The sequence below is a fragment of the Mesoplodon bidens genome (genome assembly GCF_964165515.1).
Source record: "Mesoplodon bidens genome assembly, contig: HAP1_SCAFFOLD_618, whole genome shotgun sequence".
Classification (NCBI taxonomy): Eukaryota; Metazoa; Chordata; class Mammalia; order Artiodactyla; family Ziphiidae; genus Mesoplodon; species Mesoplodon bidens.
The window spans coordinates 82,770-110,407 of NW_027671291.1; the positions used below are offsets into that span (position 1 = coordinate 82,770).

The window sequence follows — 27,638 nt, forward strand, 5'->3', positions numbered from 1 at the left end:
AATGCAGAATCTCAGGACTCTCCCCAAGGATCTATTGACTCAGAGTCTGCATTTTAACAAGACCCTTAGGGTGATTTTATAAGCATTTTTAACCTTGAGAACCAGTAATCTAAAAAACCGACAGATTCCTATATAAAAAGCTGACAATCAGGATCCGGAGGAAGATGGCGGAACAGTAAGACGCGGAGATTACCTTCCTCCCCACAGATACATCAGAAATTCATCTACACGTGGAGCAACTCCTACAGAACACCTACTGAACGCTGACAGAAGACCTCAGACCCCCCAAAAGGGAGCCTGTGCAGCCCGCCACTGCCAGGGTCCCGGGACGCAGGGACGGTTTCCCGGGGAAAGCGCACGGAGCTCCTCGGGCTGGTGCAACGTCACGCCGGCCTCTGCCGCCGCAGGCCCGCCCCGCACTGCGTGCCCCTCCCTCCCCGCACTGCGTGCCCCTCCCTCCCCTCGGCCTGAGTGAGCCAGAGCCCCCGAATCAGCGGCTCCTTTAAACCCGTCCTGTCTGAGCGAAGAGCCGACGCCCTCCGGCGACCTACGCGCAGAGGCGGGGCCAGGTTCAAGGCTGAGACCCGGGAGCTGTGAGAGCAGAGAAGAGACAGGGAAATCTCTCTGTACAGCCTTGGAGGCAGCGGATTAAAGCTCCACGGTCCGCTTGATGTGCCCTGCGTCTGTGGAGTGCATGAATGGACAGCGAATCATCCCAAATTGAGGAGGTGGACTTTGAGGACAACATTTAAGATCTTTTCCACTTTTCCTTTTTTTTACAACGAATTATCCCAAATTAAGGAGGTGGACTTTGAGAGCAAGATTTCACACTTTTTCCCCTTTTCCTCTTTTTACAACGAATTATCCCAAATTGAGGAGGTGGACTTTGAGAGCAAGATTTTCGATTGCTTTCCCCCCGTTCTCTTTTTGTGAATGTGTATGTGTATGCTTCTGTGTGAGATTTTCTCTGTATAGCTTTGCTTCCACCATAGGTCCCAGGGTTCTATCTGTCCGTTTTTTTTTTTTAATAATTACTTTTTTTATTTTTAATAATGCTACTATATTTTATACTTTATTCTATTTTACTTTATCTTCTTTCTTTTTTTCCTACCTTCCCTTCCTCCCTCCCTCTGCCCCTTTCTTTCTTTCTTTCTTTCTTTCATTCCTCCCTCCCTCCTGTCTTTCCTCCCTCCCTCCCTCCCTTCTTTCTTCCTTTCACTCTTTCTTTTTCTTTCCTTCCTCCCTCCCTCCTTTCTTTCTTTCCGTCCTTCCTCCCTCCCTCCCTCCTTTCTTTCTTTCTTTCTTCCTTCCTTCCTTCCTTTCTTTCCTTCTTCCTTTCTCTCTCTCTCTTTCTTTCTTCTACTAATTCTTTCTTTCTACATTTTCTCCCTTTTATTCTGAGCCGGGTAGATGAAAGGCTCATGGTGCTGCAGCCAGGAGTCAGTGCTGTGCCTCTGAAGTGGGAGAGCCAACTTCAGGACACGGGTCCACAAGAGACCTCCCAGCTCCACATAATATCAAGCGGGAAAATCCCCCAGAGATCTCCATCTCAACACCAGCACCCAGCTTCAGTCAACGACCAGCAAGCTACAGTGCTGGTCACCCTATGCCAAGCAACTAACAAGACAGGAACACAACCCCACCCATTAGCAGAGAGGCTACCTAAAAACATAATAAGGCCACAGGCAGCCCAAAACACACCACCAGACGTGGACCTGTCCACCAGAAAGACAAGATCGAGCCTCAACCACCAGAACACAGGCACTAGTCCCCCCCCACCAGGAAGCCTACACAACCTACTGAAACAACCTTAGCCACTGGGGACAGACACCAAAAACAATGGGAACTACGAATCTGCAGCCTGCAAAAAGGAGACCCCAAACACAGTAACATAAGCAAAATGAGAAGACAGAAAAACACACAGCAGGAGAAGGAGCAAGATAAAAACCTACCAGACCTAACAAATGAAGAGGTAATAGGCAGTCTACCTGAAAAAGAATTCAGAATAATGATAGTAAAGATGATCCAAGATTCTATTTCCATGATCCAAAATCTTGGAAATAGAATAGACAAAATGCAAGAAACAGTTAACAAGGACCTAGAAGAACTAAAGATGAATCAAGCATCGATTAAAAACACAATACATGAAATAAAAAATACTCTAGATGGGATCAATAGCAGAATAACTGAGGCAGAAGAACGGATAAGTGAGGTGGAAGATAAAATAGTGGAAATAACTGCTGCAGAGCAAAATAAAGAAAAAAGAATGAAAAGAACAGAGGACAGTCTCAGAGACCTCTGGGACAACATTAAACGCACCAACATTCGAATTATAGGGGTTCCAGAAGAAGAAGAGAAAAAGAAAGGGACTGAGAAAATATTTGAAGAGATTATAGCAGAAAACTTCCCTAATATGGGAAAGGAAATAGTTAATCAAGTCCAGGAGGCACAGAGAGTCCCATACAGAATAAATCCAAGGAGAAATACGCCAAGACACATATTAATCAAACTGTCAAAAATTAAACACAAAGAAATCATTAAAAGCAGCAAGGGAAAAACAACAAAAAACACACAAGGGAATCCCCATCAGGTTAACAGCTGATCTCTCAGCAGAAACTCTACAAGCCAGAAGGGAGTGGCAGGACATAATTAAAGTGATGAAGGAGAAAAACCTGCAACCAAGACTACTCTACCCAGCAAGGATCTCATTCAGATTTGATGGAGAAATTAAAACGTTTACAGACAAGAAAAAGCTGAGAGAGTTCAGCACCACCAAACCAGCTTTACAACAAATGCTAAAGGAACTCCTCTAGGCAAGAAACACAACAGAAGGAAAATACCTACAATAACGAACCCAAAACAATTAAGGAAATGGGAATAGGAACATACATATCAATAATTACCTTAAATGTAAATGGACTAAATGCTCCCACCAAAAGACACAGATTGGCTGAATGGATACAAAAACAAGACCCATATATATGCTGTCTACAAGAGACCCACTTCAGACCTAGAGACACATACAGATTGAAAGTAAGGGGATGGAAAAAGATATTCCATGCAAATGGAAATCAAAAGAAAGCTGGAGTAGCAATTCTCATATCAGACAAAATAGACTTTAAAATAAAGACTATTAGAAGAGACAAAGAAGGACACTACATAATGATCAAGGGATTGATCCAAGAAGAAGATATAACAATTGTAAATATTTATGCACCCAACATAGGAGCACCTCAATACATAAGGCAAATACTAACAGCCATAAAAGGGGAAATCGACAGTAACACACTCATAGTAGGGGACTTTAACACCCCACTTTCACCAATGGACAGATCATCCAAAATGAAAATAAATAAGGAAACACAAGCTTTAAATGATACATTAAACAAGATGGACTTAATTGATATTTATAGGACATTCCATCCAAGAACAGCAGAATACACATTTTTCTCAAGTGCTCATGGAACATTCTCCAGGATAGATCATATCTTGGGTCACAAATCAAGCCTTGGTAAATTTAAGAAAATTGAAATTGTATCAAGTATCTTTTCCGACCACAATGCTATGAGACTAGACATCAATTACAGGAAAAGATCTGTAAAAAAGACAAACACATGGAGGCTAAACAATACACTACTCAAAAACGAAGTGATCACTGAAGAAATCAAAGAGGAAATCAAAAAATACCTAGAAACAAATGACAATGGAGACACGACGACCCAAAACCTATGGGACGCAGCAAAAGCAGTTCTAAGGGCGAAGTTTATAGCAATACAATCCCACCTTAAGAAACAGGAAACATCTCGAGTAAACAACCTGACCCTGCACCTAAAGCAATTAGAGAAAGAAGAACAAAAACCCCCCAAAGTTAGCAGAAGGAAAGAAATCATAAAGATCAGATCAGCAATAAATGAAAAAGAAATGAAGGAAACGATAGCAAAGATCAATAAAACTAAAAGCTGGTTCTTTGAGAAGATAAACAAAAATGATAAACCATTAGCCAGACTCATCAAGAAAAAAAGGGAGAAGACTCAAATCAATAGAATTAGAAATGAAAAAGGAGAAGTAACAACTGACACTGCAGAAATACAAAATATCATGAGAGATTACTACAAGCAACACTATGCCAATAAAATGGACAACCTGGAAGAAATGGACAAATTCTTAGAAATGCACAACCTGCCAAGACTGAATCAGGAAGAAATAGAAAATATGAATAGACCAATCACAAGCACTGAAATTGAAACTGTGATTAAAAATAATAACACTATATGAAAATAATTGTCTTTTGGTAGATTGTCCTGTCAGAGTTCCTTTAAGTGGTGGTATGACCATGTAAGCAGTGAATACAATTAAATTAGCCTATTTAAAAAAAAAAATCTTCCAAAGAACAAAAGCCCAGGACCAGATGGCTTCACAGGCGAATTCTATCAAAGATTTAGAGAAGAGCTAACACCTATCCTTCCTCAAACTCTTCCAAAATATAGCAGAGGGAGGAGCACTCCCAAACTCATTCTACGAGGCCACCATCACCTTGATACCAAAACCAGGCAAGGATGTCAAAAAGAAAGAAAACTACAGGCCAATATCACTGATGAACATAGATGCAAAAATCCTCAACAAAATACTAGCAAACAGAATCCAACAGCACATTAAAAGGATCATACAACATGATCAAGTGGGGTTTATTCCAGGAATGCAAGGATTCTTCAATATATGCAAATCAATCAATGTGATACACCATATTAACAAATTGAAGAAGAAAAACCATATGATCATCTCATTAGATGCAGAGAAAGCTTTCGACAAAATACAACACCCATTTATGATAAAAACCCTGCAGAAAGTAGGCATAGAGGGAACTTTCCTCAACATAATAAAGGCCATATATGACAAACCCACAGCCAACATCGTCCTCAATGGTGAAAAACTGAAACCATTTCCACTAAGATCAGGAACAAGACAAGGCTGCCCACTCTCACCACTCTTATTCAACATAGTTTTGGAAGTTTTAGCCACAGCAATCAGAGAAGAAAAGGAAATAAAAGGAATCCAAATTGGAAAAGAAGAAGTAAAGCTGTCACTGTTTGCAGATGACATGATACTATACATAGAGAATCCTAAAGATGCTACCAGAAAACTACTAGAGCTAATCAATGAATTTGGTAAAGTGCAGGATACAAAATTAATGCACAGAAATCTCTGGCATTTCTGTACACTAATGATGAAAAATCTGAAAGTGAAATCAAGAAAACACTCCCATTTACCATTGCAACAAAAAGAATATAATATCTAGGAATAAACCTACCTAAGAAGACAAAAGACCTGTATGCAGAAAATTATAAGACACTGATGAAAGAAATTAAAGATGATACAAATAGATGGAGAGATATACCATGCTCCTGGATTGGAAGAATCAATATTGTGAAAATGACTCTACTACCCAAAGCAATCTACAGATTCAATGCAATCCCTATCAAGCTACCACTGGCATTTTTCAGAGAACTAGAACAAAAAATGTCACAATTTGTATGGAAACACAAAAGACCCCGAATAGCCAAAGCAATCTTGAGAACGAAAAATGGAGCTGGAGGAATCAGGCTTCCTGACTTCAGACTATACTACAAAGCTACAGTAATCAAGACAGTGTGGTACTGGCACAAAAACAGAAAGATAGATCAATGGAACAGGATAGAAAGCCCAGAGATAAACCCATGCACATATGGTCAACTTATCTTTGATAAAGGAGGCTGGAATGTACAGTGGAGAAAGGACAGCCTCTTCAATAAGTGGTGCTGGGAAAACTGAACAGGGACATGTAAAAGTATGAGATTAGATCATTCCCTAACACCATACACAAAAATAAGCTCAAAATGGATTAAAGACCTAAATGTAAGGCCAGAAACTATCAAACTCTTAGAGGAAAACATAGGCAGAACACTCTATGACATAAATCACAGCAAGATCCTTTTGGACCCACCTCCTAGAGAAATGGAAATAAAAACAAAGATAAACAAATGGGACCTAATGAAACTTCAAAGCTTTTGCACAGCAAAGGAAATCATAAACAAGACCAAAAGACAACCCTCAGAATGGGAGAAAATATTTGCAAATGAAGCAACTGACAAAGGATTAATCTCCAAAATTTATAAGCAGCTCATGCAGCTCAATAGCAAAAAAACAAACAACCCAGTCCAAAAATGGGCAGAAGAGTTAAATAGGCATTTCTCCAAAGAAGATATACAGACTGCCAACAAACACATGAAAGGATGCTCAACATCATTAATCATTAGAGAAATGCAAATCAAAAGTACAATGAGATATCATCTCACACCAGTCAGAATGGCCATCATCAAGAAATCTAGAAACAATAAATGCTGGAGAGGGTGTGGAGAAAAGGGAACACTCTTGCACTGCTGGTGGGAATGTGGATTGGTACAGCCGCTATGGAGAACAGTATGGAGGTTCCTTAAAAAACTAAAAATAGAACTACCATATGACCCAGCAATCCCACTACTAGGCATATACCCTGAGAACACCATAATTCAAAAAGAGACATGTACCAAAATGTTCATTGCAGCTCTATTCACAATAGCCCGGAGATGGAAACAACCTAAGTGTCCATCATCGGATGAATGGATAAAGAAGATGTGGCACATATATACAATGGAATATTACTCAGCCATAAAAAGAAACGAAACTGAGCTATTTGTAATGAGGTGGATAGACCTAGAGTCTGTCATACAGAGTGAAGTAAGTCAGAAAGAGAAAGACAAATACCGTATGCTAACACGTATATACGGAATTTAAGAAAAAAAATGTCATGAAGAACTTAGGGGTAAAACAGGAATAGAGACACAGACCTACTGGGGGTGGGCTTGGGGATATGGGGGGGTGGGCTGTGACGGGGCGGGGAAGAGGCATGGACGTGTATACACTGCCGGGCGTTGGGTGGATGGATGGTGGGGGGTGGCCGCGTGGCGCGGGGGGATGGGCTCGGTGCTTTGTGGCCGCCTGGAGGGGTGGGATGGGGAGGGTGGGAGGGAGGGAGACGCAGGAGGGAGGGGATGTGGGAACAGATGTATATGTATGACTGATTCACTTTGTTGAAAAGCAGAGACTAATAAAAAAAAAAGCTGACAATCAGAAATGTGCAGAGGTGCATTATTTATCTGGATCAGTTTTACAATTAAAAATCAAATCCTAAAGAGCTCACAATGTCATTGTCTCATGAAATGACACATCCTCAGGCCACAGTCTCGTGTGGTTATGATGATGTTAATTTGGTGAGGACCCCTTCATTTTAGTTATAACCAACCCAGAGAAAGGGACTGAGGGTGAGGGGCCAGATCATTTCCATCAGAACAAGGAGAGGTCATTTCTGCTGGAATCTGTACCTTCTTCCCAGTAGACAGCATCAAGAGCACCAGAAGTCTACCTGCCTGTCCACGCTTGGGAGCCTTAGGGCAGAACAGAGTCATTAAATAATGTTTACAATGACATTTCCTCCAACTGCCATGAGTGTGGTGGACTGGCCTAAAGATACAGCTTAGGACCCACTTCTATTTTGGGAGAAAGGTTCCATCACATCACTGCTTTGTGAGGCATAGAAAGGAGTAATACTCTTCCTTTACAGAAGGCTCTCAAGGTCCTCCTTCAAAAGTTCTGGTGTTCTGTGAGCTGGGCCTGGGTACTCAACTTCTAAAATTAAATCATGTAGCCTGAAAAAAGGGCCCCAATTCTTCATCCCTCCCTGTATCCATACTCTTGGCCATGTAATTGTGTAATACCCTCCCATTCTGACTTTAGGCTCAGCTGTTCAACTTGCTTTGGGCGATAAAAGTGAGGCAGAAGTGAGAGTATACAGTACTAAGGCTAGGTTTCAAGAAGCCGTGTGTGTTTCTGCTTGTTCTCTTGCACCCCTGCTGTCTCCATGAGAACATATCTACATTAGCCTGCTAACAGATAACAGTCACGTGGAACAGAGCCAAGGTAGCCCAACCAAGGCCAACCTAATAAGCCAATATCCATACACATGAGAAAGCTGCCCAGTCAAGATCAGCCACCTATCAACCCAGCTGACTTAGGCTCACAAGCTATGAAGGCTTATCACTGTATATCACCGTGTACATCTTCTCACCGTGGTTTTAGTTGTGTGTTACACAGCATTACTATGTCAATAGATAACCACTATGCCAAGTAACTAATTAAATTGAGAGATGTTTCCCTTAATTTTTTATTTCTACCTTATTTTTCCTCTGAAAACATTAACTTCCGTTAAGAATACTCAGAGGCCAAGAAAACAAATAAGGAATCAAATGAAAAATCAATGGGAAAACTCCAAATAGCCCATAGTTTGGTGGTGGACACTTGTCTTCATTGCTGTGAATCATATTATATATACGTAACATGTTCATACCTCCATCAGGACCATGGAGCCCTTAGTAGAACATGTGATATATTTCATTTCATCTCATGCACTAGGCACAAGGTCTAGTGAAAGGATTGTATGTGAGGGAGTTGGACTAGATGATCTCTTATCTCTAATGCTCTCAGGCAGCTCATACCCAGCCTGAGTGAGCAGCTGCCAAGACAAGGGGCGGGTGTCTGCGGCTCAGTGGACCTCACCTGCCCACAACCAAAGGGCATGTTACCTTGTTGGCGCATCTTCATGGTCCGTATCCTTATTGCCTCTCCTCGAACTCGCCCTTCACAGAAATAAGCACCATTGATTTTACTGGCCTTTTCTCTCTTCCAAACAACTTTTTTAGCCCATTCTCTGGTTGCATCTTGAGTAACTTCCAGTGGATCCTGGTGCTGGTTCATTAAGGCTTCAAAGTCCCTTCCTATGATGATGGGCTCATGGGGGTGCCATCCAGAGGCGATGCAGGTGAGGGATGTCTCAGCGTCAGACACGAGAGGTAGGGAATTGATCAAGATCAGGTCCATGGCACCGTCCACTGTTGCTAAAAGGAAAAGAGGGAACATAATGTATGAGGAAGGTTATTAACATGGCCCCACAGGATAAGCTGGTGTTTACAAAGCCTTGTCTAAAAATAACTGTGTGAGCAGTCTTTCTAAAATGCTACTCTGATCATGTGCCTATCTCTCATTGGACAAAATCCAAAACTCTTTAGCATGGCATCAAGACTCTGCATCACCTAGACCCTGCTAACCACTCCTGCCCCATTGCACACCCTAGCTGTAATGGACTATCAGTTATTCTCCATTCCCAAAACAAGATGTGCACTAGCTGTCTTTACACACTACAGTGCCTGAGACATAGTTAAGTATTCAGTGTTTGCTGAATTGAGACAAATTCATGATAATGGCATTATTATCATTACCATGAACTGAATAAATAATTATCATTATTTATCATTAATTATTGATCAATTAATGATAATGTGGTTCTATCCCAATAATAAACTATTCTAAATAAATATGTCAATGACATACACCATATGCTAACTTTATAGACTCTCATCATTATCAAAGTATTGCCTGATTCCATATTAAATTCCACAAGGTAAGAGAGGGACTGAGTGAAGTCTACATTTCCCTCTGACCCTCATCTTTGAAATGAGCCTAATAAGACCTGTCTTGCAGAATTCTTGTAAAGATTAAATGAGGTAAACTACATAACCTGCCAAGCACTGTGTCTGCAATATACAGGGTACTCAATGACCATCATTTCATTTCTCTTTATTCTGTTTTCTGAACACCTAGCCCCAAACCTCAAATCTTCCCAAATGTAAAAAGAAAATGCTACCTGACTTTTAAGATTTATTTCCTAAGTGATAAAGCACATTTACAAAAAGAAAACCCTCTCATTTCACTTTCTCTCTCTCTCTCTCTCCCTCTCCCTCTTTCCCCTTCTCTTCTCATTTCCAAAGTTTCAAAGATAAGCAAATGGAATCTGTGGCTATTCTCTCCTCTTGGTGAATGTGGAAATACCAGGGATGTAGGTTGTTTTCTGGCTCCAGTGACGGTTGATTCTCAAGTCTACGTAAAATGATCAGGAGACTAGAAAGGTCAAGCACAGCGGGTGATGAGGGCTACTGGAGTCTCAGGGACCTTTATGTAGATGTAAAGTGATTCAAGTAGGTTCCATGTTATCTCATTTAATATTTATCAAATTCTCTCCTGGGAGTATGCACCATTATCTTATTTTTAAATAGAAAGAAATTAGGGCTCAAAAGATTGAGTGGCTTATTCTATCTTCCACAGCTATTGAAGTCAGAGCTGGAATTCAAATTCTCACTGGTCTTTCAGTTCCTTAGCTATACCATGCCCTTTCCTACCTCAAAACCTTTGGACATGCTGATCCCTGTGCCTGGAATGCTCTTTTCCGCTCTTTTCCATACTTTTCATGGCTAATTTCTCTCATCCTTTGGAGTCTTAGCTTAAATGCCTATCTTGTGGAGGTCTTCTTTACCTGTCTTATCTACAATGTCTACACACTCTCATCCCACCACCCTCAATTCAGCCTCCTATTTGTTTCCTTCATAAAGATTACCACAATCTGTGATTATTTTATTTGATCTCTCTCCTCCTAGATGATACATTCCATTAGGATGAGAATTGAAGCTGTTTTATTTGCATTGATTTACATATGAATATTCTACCTATTCTCAGCATATAGAGGACTTAATAAATATTTGTTGGCTAGATGGATGGATGGACGGACATATGGACACATTTTATACCAGATCTAATTCAATTTCACCAATTCACTTGGCTCCCACTTATTGAAAAATGAGGTTAAAAATGAAAGTTCTCTCCTATTTACAATAGCCAAGACATGGAAACAACCTAAATGTCCACTGACAGATGAATGGATAAAGAAGATGTGATATATATATACACACACCCCATGGAATATTGCTCAGCCATAAAAAATGAAATCATGCCGTTTGCAGCAACATGGATAGACCTAGAGATTATCATATTAAGTGAAGTAACTGAGAAAGAGACAAATACCATATGATGTCACTTATATGTGGAATCTGAAATACGACCCAAATGAACCAGTCTATGAAACAGAAACAGACTTGTGGTTGCCAAGGGGGAGGGGCGGTGGGAAAGGGAAGGATTGGGAGTTTGAGGTTAGCAGATGCAAACTACTATATACAGGATGGATAAACAACAAGGTCCTACTGTATAGCACAGGGAACTATATTCAATATCCTGTGATAAACCATAATGGAAAAGAATATGAAAAAGAATATATATATGTATAACCGAATCACTTCACTGTACAGCAGAAATTAACACAACATTGTAAATCAACTATACTTCAATAAATTTTTTTTAAAAAATGAAAGTGCTCTTCTGAGTCTAAACTGACCCCTTTGCCCATATTTAAAAGACTGTTTTGATAATTACTGAGTTCATGAGGGGGGAAAGCAAATGTTACGCTTTTACAAAATGCTATAGAAAGGTGATCAGTGGTTGCTGAGGATTTGGAGCTGACTGGTATTCATTTACCAGACCTTCTTATGCCAAGCACTGTGCCTGCCATGAAGTCCTCATACAATTTTTTTTTGATAGCATTTGCCAATGTTTGATGTATACAGTGATGTTTTGAGGATGATCCTATTAGGAGCTACATTTTTATCTGATTCACTAGGAAGAATTTCAAAGTCAAGTCTTAATGTAAGTAGGAGTTGGTGTTGCAATATTTTTCTTGTAATATTAACTCAGTATGCTGAGGGAAGAAATCTTGAGTAGAATGGGTTCCCAAGCCTGAACCTCAAGCATCTATCTTGCTTCTAGCCTCATTGGTTTAACTTTAGGATTTCAAGAGAGGGAACAGAGGTTAGGATAAGAAAAGCATCACAAGAGAGAATGAGCCAGGAAACCTAGCTGTGGAATTATTTTACAGCCTCCAAAAATAACACCACAGCACAGTTACCCGTACACACACACACACACACACACACACACACATCCAGCCCTGCCTCTGAGTAAGCACCACCTCATCTCCCACACTCACTCCTTCCAGGCATGTTCCCAGAGAGAGTCATCAAGAGGAAGGAGACACTGTAATTCTTTCAGCTCCGGTGGGATCCACCCCCATTTCTAGGGCCAGCTGAGTGATTTGCCAAAACCAAGGGCTCTGCTCTGAACTCACCAAACTGCATTAGCACTGGCTGTGGTTTATTTAATGACTTTAGGAAATAATAGAAAAAGCAGTTGATTTGAAAAGACAACCACACTGCATCTGTAAATTATTTCTAGGTATGGGTCTCGTTTCTTTTTCCTTTTGTTCCTCCCAGCTCTCTCCCTTTACTTTCAGGGATAGAAAGGGAAACTGTATACTCTGAGAGTCTGGATCTCACTACACTTTGCTACCCTTATTCAGCATGTCAGTTTCAGGAAGCACTCTTCCACCCATGAGTTCTCTGACCTTTGTACTGCCACTTACACTAAAATATCAGAAGAATTTTGTACATGAGTTTTAGATACAGGAAGAAATAGTTACCACGTTCCTGGAATGAATTTTAAAAAATCATCTGTTTAGCTTTCCTAAAACAAGAACCAGTATTTGTTCTTGTTTGCATATGCTCCAGGGAATTTCTGGAAGGTGATACAGGAAGCTAAGAACAAGGGTGACCCATTAGGGGAGAATGAGGTCATTGGGGGGATAATGATGGGAGGAACACTTTTCACTGTATACGTAATGTATACAATGCTTTTGAACCATTGGAATATTATCTACACATAAAAATTAAATGTAAAAAAGTAAATGTTAACTGCTCTTCCCTTAAAAAGGTGCATTTGTAAGGGAATCTAGAACCAGAGAAATATATATGTCTCTCATCATTTATCCCTACACTCACTCCAAATCTTTTTGGATCACATCCATATAACGCATTTTCTTTTTCTCTCAACTTTGGACTAGTAATAGAAAATGTGACATCACTCCACAATGCTGAAAAAAAAATTGGTTAAAATAAAATATAAGAAAAGGGAGGAGGAGAGTGGCCAAACTTCACCTTTCAAAAAGAAGAAAGAAGCAGAGGCCCTCCTGCCACAGGTACAATTTTAGCCTGTGGCTTCTCAAAAGGGTTCTGCTACTGGCACAGTGAAAGGTGTAACTGCTACTGCGTGACTGATGCTACCCAGGAATCTGCTATTGGGGACATTTTCCTGAGAATAAATGCCAAGAGACAGAGCCCACCTGGGCTTGCACAGCTATCCATCCCCAAACCAACACCTTTTCTTCCACTACAAAACTATCCTCTCCAAGTCCTACTGCAGACCAGTTTTGAGTTGTTTCACCACAACCACAGCCTGAAGAGCTTGAATCAACTTCATTAATTAGTTCAATTCACACTTCTAACATCAAGACTAAGAGTCTGCTGTAAGTAAGACGCATATGGAATTTCATACATCTTAACGTGCTTTGGGGATTGATATTATTTTTCCTCAGCAAAGATCTCACAAACACTTTTCAATATTTGCATAAAAGTGTCTCTTGTTTGTAAGGAGATACTGGCCAATGTAGCACAGCATCCATTGGGTTAACAAATGACTGTTCATCACAGTTGAAGCATAACAATATCCTACAACATTGTTCTGCTCATTATGTTTTCTGTGTGCTGTACTGAACAGCATCTAACATTTTGCAGTAACATTTTCTCACTAAATCTCATTGTGGTGAACACAAAATGCTGCTTAAATCTTCTTTTTGAGTATAGATTTTCTTTCTTTTTTAACTTTAGTAGCTTTTTTTTCTTTTTTTTTTTTTGGCTTCATTGGGTCCTAGTTGCGGCACGCAGGATCTTCATTGAGGCGCACAGGCTCCTCTCTAGTTGTGGCGCGCAGGCTTCTCTTTAGTTGTGGTGTGTGGGTTTTCTCTCTCTCATTGAGGCGCGCCAGCTCAGTAGTTGTGGTGCGTGGACTTAGTTGCCCCGCAGCATGTGGGATCTTAGTTCCCTAACCAGGGATCGAACCCACGTCCCCTGCACTGGAAGGTGAATTCTTTACCACTGGAGCACCAGGGCAGTCCCTGCATATAGATTTTCTTATACTCAGTATTGCTTCTGTAAAACTAAAATAACACCCCCTGAGGAAACGTAAAAATAAGAGAAATCCCCTAAGAAAGAATATAGAAAATGGACCAGGTGTGGCTGACAGGGACCAAAAATAAAACGGAGCCAGGCAGTCACGACAGACCTGGGACTGAGTCACGTAACTCCTTCTTAGAAAACACACACAAAAAAAACCCTATAAGGACTTCTGATTCTGCTAAGGTCCTACCTGGAAAAGCCCCTAATGAGAAGCTTGGATGACAGCCAATCACACACACTCTCACTGAGCAGCTCAACTTTCATCTGTTTGTTTTATATTTCGGCTCCACATAAATTTTCATTTGGGAGAAAGGAATTTGCTTAAATAAAACATATAAAACCTCAAAGGTCATCACTTTTAACAATTTTACTTTTACAGATGGAGAAAATGAAAGGTTAAATGAATAAGTATCAATGAAAATACATGTCCCTGCCTCACAAGGTGCTGACTCCAATTAGTCTGCTGTGCCCCTCCATCCACATTCAAGTTCAGCACAGCTGCAGAGGCAAGTTCTGATTAACACAGCTCCCCAACCTTTGAAGCACTTGCCAGCTAAGCAGAAAAAGCAGGTTAAATTACTGCAGAGTGTGGCTATTCCCTTGTGCTTCTTATTACCGCAGAATTGTGGTGTTGGGTGGAGTTTCACTAATATGTGTTTGGAATAAGGCATCACATCTTCGGAACGACTGTCTGTATGATTTCTTGGAAGTTTAGTACTGACTATGTTTCAAATTTTTCCAAGGTGTCCTTGGTTGTCTCACCTTCCCAACAGCAGCAGATATCTTAGAGTCTAAATATGTAAAATGGCAATGAGCACTAACTTGGCCAAAAGTATTTTTGAAATCAGGGGATTGGCAATGAACTGATAAGGTCTTGGCCAAAAGCATTTCTGAAATCAAGGCCCTGACAATGAGCAAAGAAGCAAAGACATCCCCAAAACTATCCAAGATTATTTGGTGGAACTGTTTGGATTTTAGTTTAGTTATTTTTTATGGTGTCCAGAAGAGGAGAATTCTCTTCAGTTAAAAAAAAACAACTCATTAAATTATTTATATGTCTATTCATCCGTTAACAAATTTACTGAGCACCTCCCATGTGCTAAGGTACTATATTTGACCCTGAAGACACAACAATGAATAAAACAGATCTGATCTCAACCCATACGTAATTTACAGGCAAATGTAGAAGACAGATATGGCAAACCAATCACATAAATAAATATAACACTGGAACCATGATAGGTACCATGAGAGAGAACTATAAGGTGCTATGGGATAGCATAACCGTGAACTTAATCAAACTTGGCTGGAGAGGAGAAATGGTTTGTGAATCAGGTAAGGCTCCCTGAGGAAGCGACATTTGGCCTGAAGGAGAGTTGGAATTACCAGGACAAAGCGAAAGGGATATGAGAAGAGAGTCAGGAAAGTTTTCCCCCAAAGGGTAACTACTGAGCAGGATTTTGAAGAATGAGTAAGTGTTTAATAGGACTCACCACTAGAATGTCCTCTCTTGGTTAATGTCAACATCCTAAAGTTGACACTAATTTCTTTTTATTGGATTCTAAGAACTACTGGCACCATTTCTATGTGTCAACTCTATGTTAAAGTATTTTTCGCGTCTCCTCTCCCTTCTTGTGTTCCCAGAAGAAATCCCGTTCCCAGGCATGTTTCCAATATTTTAATCTTTTGTTTGTTTGTTTGTTTGTTTCTAGGATACTTTTATGTATGTAATAAGTCTCTGAGCAATAACTTCATCCTCAAATTTCCTTCCCAGAAGATAGTGGGCAATTAACGAAAAGATACCAACATGCACAAGCCTGGAAATAACCAAAGGAAGTTTCTAACTTTTTACATGCACAGTTGGGAGTTAGACAAGGACACCCTTGATATGACTAGGCTGGGTCTCCCTCACAACAAACTGCTCTCACTCAGGAGTTGCGCCAAGCCTGTTCGCCCCAAGGGCATGCCCATTTCCCATCCCCGCCCCCCTGACAAACAGGACCCTCGTCCAACTGCTGGAGGAGACAGCATCCCACCCCCCCACTCCGTGAACGCCAGAAAGTTTCCATCCAGGATAAATGCCGCACGTTCTAGTTAGAACATCAGGATGGCCACCAGTCAGTTAGCAAGCAAGTTTTTATTTTACACAGGAGTAGACCCAACATCCACAGAGTGAGACTTCACTAAATGCCCAGCACATATGCACACTTACATGCAAAACTCCATTTCTGTAAGGTGGGGCTGGAGGAGGCATGGCACCATCAAATCAAGGATTGTTTAAACTGGAAAAGACTTTAGAGATTGGCTGGTGCAAGCCTCACACTTTATAAAGGGCAAACTGAGGCCCATGGAAAAGAGACTGGCCACGGGTCACACAAAGGCTAATGGCAAAGCCAGCCCTCAAGTGTGAATTTCTCCCCAGGGCCTTTTCTGTCACCCCAGGGTAGCAGGGTAAATGGACAAACCTTTAATGTGAGGGAATTTGGAATGTTCATCATTTTGACAGGATGGTACCTGAAGAATCCTGGAGCTTGGCAGAAACTGGGCCAAGAGAGAAAAGACATTGAGGAGAGGCAGCCAAAAAGCTGGGAAGGGTACAGGACAGAGAGAGTGGGAATTCCCAGAAATGAGGTTTGCCCACCTCATAAATCCCCGCAAGCCTTACAATGTTGCCTTATAATCTTTCCTATCATTTTGCCCCGAGAGAGGGATGCTCTCTAATTGAATCGTATTTGTCCACTGCCAGCAAATTTTTCTGGTGTGAGAGGAATCCATCTTTGGAGCCAGGCCACCTTCTCTTTCTGGGTTCTTCTGCTTCAATCACCTGCCAAGTTCCCTTCTCCCTTCTGCTGCCAAAAGATGTGCACAGACGTACATACTCACTCCCACAACCAAATATCTCTATCGTCCAAGACAGAATTCAACAAGCTCTTTAACTCCTAAGTTCCCTGTTCTCCAGATCCCAATAAGGAAGGCAATTTGGGTTGATTTGCTTGCACAAAAAAGAGAATAAGAATAAGAATTTAAGAATAGCTTAAAGTGACAACTCTGAGAACTATCAGAAGAGCAAACCAAAGAAGTGAGTCTGTAATGGGAGAAGTTCAGGACTATGATCATTTCTAAGAGACTGACAAAGAAAGAGGGCGAGTGTTCTCAGCAGGCTTCAGATTATACCGTGTCGGGAAGAAAGACAACATTGTTTATTATAGACTACGTAACAGGTACTATGCAAGGTGTTTTACAAACTTTGTGCGCTTGAATTCTTTGTGCACTTGAAGGAAGGGATTTATATTCCATTCTATAGGTTAAAAAAAGAAACTCACAGATGTTCTGTAATATGCCCAGCAACAGACAAATAGAATTTGAACCCATGTCTCACTAAGTTCCATTACCAGTCACAATGTTTCACTCTAAACACCACAAGAGAATTCTATTTTGCCCTTTGTCCACTATTGTATCTCTAACAATTAGCACAGTGCCTGGCATCTAACAGCTATTCAATAATCGCTGATGAAGGAATAAATAAATAAATAAGCAAGCAAGCAAGCCTGGTCTTCGATGAGTGAATTTATTCAATAAGCACTGACTTAATATGTACTATGAGCTGGGCCCTATGCTGCCTTCCATGGATGAAGAAAAGAATAAAATATGGTTTCTGCCTTCAAGAAGCTTACAGTCTGGTCATCCAAAGGCATGAATATACACAAATCCATAAAGGAAAACACTGACAGATTGCACTATAGAAAATTCCAAAATCTTTTATAAAATAAACAGCCAACTGCAGTAGATTGAAATATAATGGTCACAATAATTTGCATTTCTTTCCATTGAGAAGTGAAATCTACTTCTTTACCCCTTGAATCTAGGCTTGGCCATGAGACTATCCTTGATCAATGAAACATTCGCAAATGTGACAAAAACAGAAACTTTAAAAGTGCTTTTCCCCTGGGCCTGCCCCTCCTACTGCTCTATAGGACCCTGAGACCACCATGAGGAAAAGCCCAGACTAATCTACTGGAGGATGAGAGACCACATGATACAGACATGAGCCATTCCAGCTGAGGCCCAATAGACCAACTGCCAGATATGTGCATTAACAATCCTAGACCATCCAGCCCCAGCCAAGCCATCAGCTGACTACAGAGATCAGCCAATCCACCCTAGATCAAAGAACTTTCCAGCTGACCTACAGAATCTAAGATATAATAAATGTTTGCTGTTTCACCATTACGTTTTCAGATGACTTGTTACTCAACAAAAATTAACTGATACAATAATTACCATATGAAATGATAATTAACTTGACTACAAATCTCGAAACACAAACTAAAAGGACATCTCATTATTTGTCTATCAAATTAACTAACAATAGAGAGGGTCATAATATCTAGTGCTAGCAGATAAACAGGAAGGTCTACACCGTTGGTGTAATTGATAAAAAGGCCAAATGGGAAAAATATTGTTATAGATAAAACTTAAAGAGTTAATATATATAATACATAAGTAAATTCTATAAATTAATAAATCAGTAGTAATTCACAGAGGAAGATAAACAAATAGGCAACTGTAATAAATTGGAAAAAATGATCACAATATTTCCAATATTCCTTGGAAATGCATTTCTGGGACATGCTTGCAAATCTACAGTTGTAAAGTTACATAAAATCTAACCCTATTTCAGCATTTATTATATGTCAGGCACTTTTCCATGTGTGTAACATGTAATAACTTAATCCTCGTGGAACCTTATGGAATAGGCACTATGATTATCTTCATTTTACAGAAAAGGAGACTAAGACAAAAAGAGGTTAAATACTTGGTCATTGTCATACAAGTAATTAGTGGTAGAACTGAGATTCAAATTTAGGCAAACTGATTTCAAAACCCACTCTTTTAATGATTAATCTATACACATATTACACTGGTTCATATCAAAAATGTATCTTCTGGGCTTCCCTGGTGGCGCAGTGGTTGAGAGTCCGCCTGCCGATGCAGGGGACACGGGTTCGTGCCCCGGTTCGGGAAGATCCCACATGCTGTGGAGCGGCTGGGCCCGTGAGCCATGGCCGCTGAGCCTGGCGTCCGGAGCCTGTGCTCCACAAGGGGAGAGGCCACAACAGTGAGAGGCCCACATACAGCCAAAAAAAAAAAAAAAAAAAAAAAAAAAAAAAAAAAAAAAAAAATGTATCTTCTAACAATTCAGTGAAGAAAGATTAGTCTCTTCAACAATAGTGTCAGAACAACTGGACATCCATATGCCAAAAAAAAAAAAAATAGAGCCCTAAACTAAAACCTCCCACCTTGTATAAAAATTAAATGAAAATGGACCATGTAAAATGTAAAAATACAAAACTTTTGGGATATGGGAGAAAAATCTTCATGATGTTGGAGTTAGGCAGTGAGTTGTTAGCTATGACACCAGAACTGTGATCTGTAAAGAAAAACGTTGATAAATTGGATTTTATCAAAATTTCAAACTTTGATCTATGAAAGGCACTGTTAAAATCAAAATACAAACTACAGACTGGGAGAAAACATAGCTGACAAACAACTTACATCCAGAATATATCTTAAAACTCTCAAAACTTCACAGTAAGAAAACAAACAATTCAATTTTTTTAATGGGCAAAAGATTAGAGACACTTTACCAAAGAAGATATGTGGATGGCAAATAAGTACACAGAAAGATGGTCAGTATCATTATCCACTAGGAAAATGCTAATTAAAACCACGTGAGACACCACTGCACACCTATTAGAAAGGCTCAGAAAAACCCTGACAACACCAAGTGCTAGCTAGAATGTGTAGCAACTGTAACTCAATCACTGCTGGTGGTATGTAAAATGGATGGTCCAGTCACTGTGGAAAATGGTTTAATCTTTTTTTATAAAGTTAAATATACATTTATCACATCACCCGGCAATCCCACTTCTATGTATTTACCCTACAGAAATGAAACTTTATGTTCATACAGTGAATGTTTATAGCAGCTCCATTTATTCATAATCACCCCTAACTGGAGAAACCCAAATGTTCTTCAACAGACAAATGCATAAACAGCCGTTGTACATCCAGACAATGGAATACTACTCAGAAATAAAAAGGGGTAGACTATTAATACTTGCAACAATATGGCATTATGCTGAGTAAAAGGACCAATATAAAAAAGCTACGTACTGTATGAATGCCTTTATATAACATTCTGGAAAAGGTAAGCCTATAAGGATGAAGAGCAGATGAGTGGTTGCCAGGGATTAGGAGTAGGAGAGATGTGACTAAAAAGGGCAGCACAAAAAAGATTTTAGGGGGTGATGGAATTGTTCTCTATTCTAACGTGGTGGCAGTTGCATTAAAACTCATAAAGCTGTACACACAACATAACTTAACTGTATATTAATTTTTAAAATTATAGTAAAAAGGTATCCTCCATAATTACCAATAAAAATATGCAAAGAGGGGCTTCCTCAGTGGTGAAGTGGTTGAGAATCTGCCTGCTAATGCAGGGGACACGGGTTCAAGTCCTGGTCTGGGAAGATCCCACATGCCGTGGAGCAACTAGGCCCGTGAGCCACAACTACTGAGCCTGCGCGTCTGGAGCCTGTGCTCCACAACGAGAGGCCGCGATAGTGAGAGGCCCGCGCACCGCGATGAAGAGTGGCCCCTGCTTGCCACAACTAGAGAAAGCCCTCGCACAGAAACGAAGACCCAACACGGCCATAAATACATACATACATACATACATACATAAATAGCCAAGCATTTTAAAAAAATATGCAAAGATATGGCAAGAATATTCACTGCAGCCTACAGCCTCAACTGGAAACAACACAAAGTTCATGATTGGGAGCACGGCTAAATAAATGATGGTTCATACATTTAATTGAATATTATGTTTCATGGAATTATACCTTTGATATATTAAGTGAAGAAAAGATGCAGAACAGTATGTTTGATCTCATTTTTGTCAAAATATTGAGAAAAGCCTAGAAGTCACACACCAGTAGTGGTACTTCTGGCTAATGAAATTGCCAGGCTTAGGGATCAGGGTGGGGTGAGGAGGAAGGCAGATGTTCACTTATTGTTTTACATATTTAGTATTGTCTATCTTTTATAATATTAAAATGAAGACTTTTATTTATTATAAAAACACATGCAACTAATCAATCTAATGGCAGTTTTTTGCTTAATTATTTACACATCTGTCTCCTTCCTTAGACAGTGAGCTCCCTGAAGAAAAGACCTCTATTTTGTTCATCTCTAGCTCCTAGCACAAAGAACTGTGTTTGACAGACTGTGCATATTTTTAATATATTTAAGTTGAATTTGAAGAATTCAACAGTAATTGAAAGTAGAGCATCTTTTTTTTTCTTTTTGGAATTTTAATTATAAGTCCAAGAATGCTCCTTTGACTAAATTTTTTCTTTTTTTTTTGCGGTACGCGGGCCTCTCACCGCTGTGGCCTCTCCCGTTGTGGAGCACAGGCTCCGGATGCACAGGCCCAGAGGCCATGGCTCACGGGCCCAGCCACTCCATGGCATGTGGGATCCTCCCGGACCGGGGCACGAACCCGCGTCCCCTGCATCGGCAGGCGGACTCTCAACCGCTGTGCCACCAGGGAAGCCCCCTTTGACTACATTTTGATATAAATTTTCTTGAAAAGATCTTTGTTTACTGACTCTTTTTTAAATTAATTTTTATTAGAGTATAGTTGATTTACAATCTGGTGTTAGTTTCAGGTGTACAGCAAAGTGAATCAGTTATATATATACATATATCCACTCTTTTTTGGATTCTTTTCCCATATGGTCATTACAGAGTATTGAGTAGAGTTCCTGTGCTATACAGTAGGTTCTTATTAATTATCTATTTTATATATAGTTAAAGTAGTACATCTTAAACTCAAGTGACAATTCTGTCAATTGTTATTAGCCTGGCACCATCAACAGGATAGTGGAGTAGTTAAGAGCTTCGGTCTTGATGTTCTGTCTCATTTTCCTCATCTGTAAAATGGGAAAATAACCTCTAAATCATTGACTTTTAAAAAAATTTATTTATTTTATTTATTTATTTTTAGCTGTGTTGGGTCTTCATTGCTGCACGCAGGCTTTCTCTAGTTGTGGCGAGTGGGGGCTACTCTTTGTTGCGGTGCGCAGGCTTCTCACTGTGGTGGCTTCTCTTGTTGCAGAGCGCGGGCTCTAGATATGTGAGCTTCAGTAGTTGTGGCACGTGGGTTCAGTAGTTGTGTCTCGCAGGCTCTAGAGCACAGGCTCGTTAGTTATGGCACACGGGCTTAGTTGCTCCATGGCATGTGGGATCTTCCCGGGCCAGGGATCAAACTCATGTCCTCTGCATTGGCAGGCGGATTCTTAACCACTGCACCACCAGGGAAGCCCTAAATCACTGACATTTGTGTAAAGGGTTATTTGTATTAGCATGACATGAAGCCAGTTTGATCAAGTGAATCTGTATGAAAAGATGGTCTGTGTCAGCCCCAGAGGAAGGATTTTAATTTTTTAATTTTTAAGTCATCTTGGAGCTAAGGCACCCAAAGAAGGAAGAACTTCTAATGGCTTTGTGTCCTGCTGTGTGACCACCCTCCCACACACTTCAAACCCACATGAGCAGGAAACAGGCTGATCATGAGCTAAGGAAGATTCCCTGTGTTTCCTTCTAAAATCCTTTGATTGCTGCCCCCTTTCTTACAGGACTGACCTTAACAGGAAACCAAATCTCTGCACATGCAAGTGATTCTGGAAAAGCAGTTTCACAACCAGCTTGGTGGTGTGGAGGGAGCCTTGGAGAGAGAGATGAGGGGGCTCCTCAGAGATGGACACAAGCCATCACTCCATGGGCCTCTGCCAGCTAACCCTCGGGAAGACCACTGACATAGCCCAAAGGCCTCCCGCTGTGTCCCTGGACAAGAGAACCTTCCTTACATTTTCTTCCTCATCTTTCAAAGTGAGAACTAGGGACTTCCCTGGTGGCACAGTGGTTAAGAACCCGCCTGCCATTGCAGGGGACATGGGTCTGAGCCCTGGTCCGGAAAGATGCCGCGGAGCAACTAAGCCCGTGCACCACAACTACTGAGCCTGCGCTCTAGAGCCCGCGAGCCACAACTGCTGAGCCCACGTGCCACAACTACTGAAGCCCGCGTGCCTAGAGCCTGTGCTCCTCAACAAGAGAAGTCACCGCAATGAGAAGCCCGTGCACCACAACGAAGAGTAGCCCCTGCTCGCCGCAACTAGGGAAAACACCACACACAGCAACAAAGACCCGACGCAGCCAAAAATAAATTAAATAAATAAATAAATACATTGATTAAAAAAATAAATAAGAGTGAGAACTATACTCCAATAAAATTTTTTTTAAAAAGTGACCCTCTGCACAGTCTATAGTTCTTATACTTTGCTTCACTTTACTCTTAGAGCAGGACAGTAGCTCTGCATTCTGAAGCATCACCCCCACCACTGACTAACCAATGGGGTCATGATCTTAACTCAGTAGTGAAAGAGGGCTCAGGGACCCTCTAGTCTCATTTCATTTAGTTTAGGAATTCCTTTATTACAATTCTGGAATCTATTGTCCTCTGGGCATTACCTGAATTATTTCTGTGATTGGAAGTCTCCTACTTGGGAAGCAGCTTGTGAAACCATATTCCCTCCCCTCCATCAAAAAAAAAATCTTGCATACTTCCAAACTACAGATGCATTTGCCAGGTAGAATTCCAACTATAAAATTTATGTCAGTTTTTCCCCTATCGAACTGCAGGCCTGAATGTCTCAAGAGGTACTAATCTATGTGTCTTTGTTAAGAGAGGCTTCTTGAGAAACCCTGAGTATCATAGTTAGTGTCATCTCTTTGGGCCACAGTGGCAATGACATCATTCCAAACATGTTGGGAGCTCTTCTCAAGGAATCGTCCTTGGAATCTGAACAAGCCATACTCCTTATCTGCATTGCATGAGCCCTCCTCCAATGCTTCTTTTATTTCCCCGTCAACTGGCGAACACTTGCTTAGCCTCCAAGGCTTGGTTCATGCTCTCACACACCCTGGGGAGCCTCCCAGATGCCACAGGGCAGAGGCTGTTGTCTTACAGACTGCACAGATATCTAGTAGGCATGGCAGTGTGACAGGCCACGATCCTACATACAGCAGCTGCCTGGGAGTTTATCACTAATGGCTTAGGAAAACAGCTCCTCCTTTATCTTCCCAAGTAGACAATCTAAGATCGACTGAGACTTTTCTGGCAGCAAGGAGACAGAGCCTGTCTGTGCAGTCACTTGAGGGAAAACAGTCCAAAACCATGAAAGCCAAGAGGGAATTTCATTACATGTTTGTGTCAGATACTCTTGGCATAGGCTGGGTCCATTTTCAAGTCAAAGTTAGTATAAAATGTAAATGTCCTCGGGTAAGAGTCTCGCTTTCTAAGCCCAAGACATGCTCCATTTCTTCTCTTCATTTTGACAAGGGGTGCCCTTTGCCAGCTGCTCTCCAACCTCCTCCACCCAGCTCTGGGGCCAGGGAGGTTACCTGTGACCCGCTGGGTTCAGCTACAAGGGGGATCCAGATGGAGACAGGAGGGTGGTAGGTGAGTGTGATCAGGGTGTTTATTCTCCCAGGTCTCCACCACCCCACTGAGCCATCTACAGAAGCCACAACTTGGTGGGGAGTCTTCTCATGCTACTGCTCTATCAGGGTTTGAGAACCACTCCTTCCCCTTGTACCTTCTGGTCTATACACGTTTCAAGAATCGCTCATGTTTCAGTCATTCCCTTTATGTAAATGAAATTTTGTGTTGAGGTCTGAGAATTAACCAGATAAAACCATGCTTCCTGTGTCTCGGCAGGGAGACAGGAGCCCAGCTTGGTATCTGCTCCCCCGACCCTTGACACAGCTCCTCAGGCACCTCCCTAGACAGGCTATTTCTTTAAGAAGCACAGTTCGCAAATCACTGCTATTAAGTATTTGCTAGTTCTGCTTTTCAACAGCAGTGTGTCAATTACACATAAATAATTCCTAAAATTATTAGTCGTAATATAAGAGCAATAAATTATTAAGGACCTACCACCTTGTGGATACTTTAAATACATTGTTGTACCTCATTTTCACAATGACCACATGAATTATTCATTTATATCTCATATCACAGATGAAGAAACCGACTTAGACAAAATAAGCAACAGTGATGACTAAATGAGATCTTAAATGTAAAACATCCGGAACAGTGTTAGAACTCATGTCTTCCTCTTCCTTGATAGAGAGCCTGACACAGTAGGTTCTTCATATGTATGTACTGTTTGACTGAGTATACATTTGCCTTAGTACCTTGATCATCCCAGTAGAAAAGTGTAAGCCTATGAATCTCAAATAGAAGTTTTCCTTTGGATCTAATTTCCCATTCATCTTCCTTGCCAAGACTCAGCAAGTGGCCATGGCCTTAGCCCAGAGACTATAGCTTGACCAGCACTATGGAAGACTCCATTTCTGTTTTCACAGTGATCTCACCAACTCCCAAGACTTCAGTTATCACCTGTTCCAAGTCTCGGTCTCTAGTTCCAACCTCTTCCCAGCTATAAAACAGGTTATAAACAGGCCTCCTGCTCACCTACGTAGGCGTCTCAACTGCGATATGTCTAGAATGAACTCGGCATCTTCCCCTCTCTTCACCTTCTCTCTCTCCTGATCTCTGATGTCTCCATCTTTCTAACCACAGATGCTTGAAAACCCCGAGTTATTGTCAACAACTATCTCTCCCTCACTGTTTACAGTGGTTGGATAATCACCATATTCTGCCCATTCTAGCTCAGTACTATCTCCCACATTCAACTCCTTTTCACGCCCTCATTCTCTCTCACTTGAACTCCTGCAAAATTTTGGTGCCATTGTCTCTTTAGCCCCAAACGCTCTACAGGCTTTCCTTTCCTAGCCGTTGATGACATTGTTCCTTCTGCCGAGGATGACCTTCCCTACATATATTTATCTGTTCAATTCTAATCTCTTCCAAGGTTCAATTCTAATCTCTTCCAAGATTCAATTCAAATCTCAATGGTAATAGGAATTTATGTTCTATTATTTTGCACAGTTCAAAAAATGAAGTTCAAATTGGCAGACTGTTGCAACTGAAAATTCAAACCCACTACACCTGTTTTTTGTAGTGAACAAAATGAAACAAAACGAAGGAATTTAAGATACACCAAATGTGAGGTGATATTTAATTAACTACATCATGAAATGGAAATGTATATCTTAATAATGAAGTCTGGATCTCAGCTTTAAAATGACGTCTGACTAGCACCTTTGATGTAGCCTTTCTCAACTTTCCCCTAAAGACATGGGGGAAAAAAAAAGAGAGAGAGAATTGCAAATACCTACAGTGCTAACCAAGATTGTCAATCTACCTATTGTCAGTGCCACAGGTCAGTGCTCCAGTAAACAGATTCTGAGACCTGCGATTTGCATGTAGGGGATTTATGGGGAACTGCTTATGACAACAACGCCTGGCAAGAGAAGTGAGAACAGCAGAACTGGGCAGAGGGAGAGGTTGACCGTGATGCACGAGGGCTCTGGAACTGGGCTGCACTAAGGCAGGGGACCAGGCCTTATGTCCCTCCGTCAACTAGGCACTGGATGTGCTCTGCTCAGACCCTAGCCAGCAACTCCCTCCAGCAAGGTGGCTCTAACTCCCTGTAATTCCTGAAGAGGCTGAGAGCTGGCAGCCTCCAACACTCCCTTGGAGTGTTGTGGGAATAAATGCTCCCGCCCTAAAGGCATCTGGGCAGCACATTATAGGGTCCACTAAATGATTAGCCTACGATTCTGGTGCCACCAGACAGCCAAACTCTAGAGGGGTCTGATCACTATTTTTAGCAATGCTCAAGTCGGAATCTGGGGCAAAGTAATCAGGAAGAAGAGACCGAAGCACGGGAGAGCTCTCAGGCTGCTGAGCCAGGGTCGGGGCTGCTGGAGGGAGCAGCAGCCTGCTGGGCCCAGTTTGCCTCCACTTGCATTTTCATTTATGGTAACTTGCCAATTTGAGAGAAGTTGAAGTCTTGTTCTAGGCTTGTTTTGGCCTTTTAGGGCACTTGGACTCTGAATTGGAGCAGACGGAGAAAATGACAAAAACATGAAATAAAAAGTTGCTGGGTCTGACATTCTGTGGTCCATTTTCCCTCTAGTAAAATGTAGGTACCTTGTAAAGAAAAGTGAAATTTGGTCAACTCCCTGCTCCTCCCCTGCCCTCCTTTTTCCTTTTGATTCTTAGGCCGCACACATACATCAGGTTCTCTCTCCAGTTTAGTCACCCCTAGCTCTTTATTCATAAACCATTAGATGCCTGGAGTCTGGCTCCCACTTCCCTGAATTGGGAAACAATTCATTCTCATTCTCTGAAATAGATTAAAAAAAGGAAAAGGGGCTTCCCTGGTGGTGCAGTGGTTAAGAATCTGCCTGCCAATGCAGGGGACACAGGTTCGATTCCTGGTCCGGGAAGATCCCACGTGCTGCGGAACAGCTAAGTCCATGAGCCACAACTACTGAGCCTTCGCTCTAGAGCCCGCGCGC

General features: G+C 41.2%; 1 protein-coding gene across 1 annotated transcript in view; it reads right to left on the bottom strand.

Annotated features, from left to right (window-relative positions):
- LOC308611605 (angiopoietin-1 receptor) overlaps nt 1-8,950 on the bottom strand; it is a 66,603-nt gene extending 57,653 nt beyond the window's left edge. The window contains exon 1 of the mRNA XM_081260325.1: nt 8,655-8,950. Coding sequence (XP_081116451.1) covers nt 8,655-8,949 — 295 coding nt within the window. The 5' untranslated portion in view covers nt 8,950. The remainder of the gene's footprint in view (nt 1-8,654) is intronic.
- Between the last annotated feature and the right edge of the window lie 18,688 nt (nt 8,951-27,638).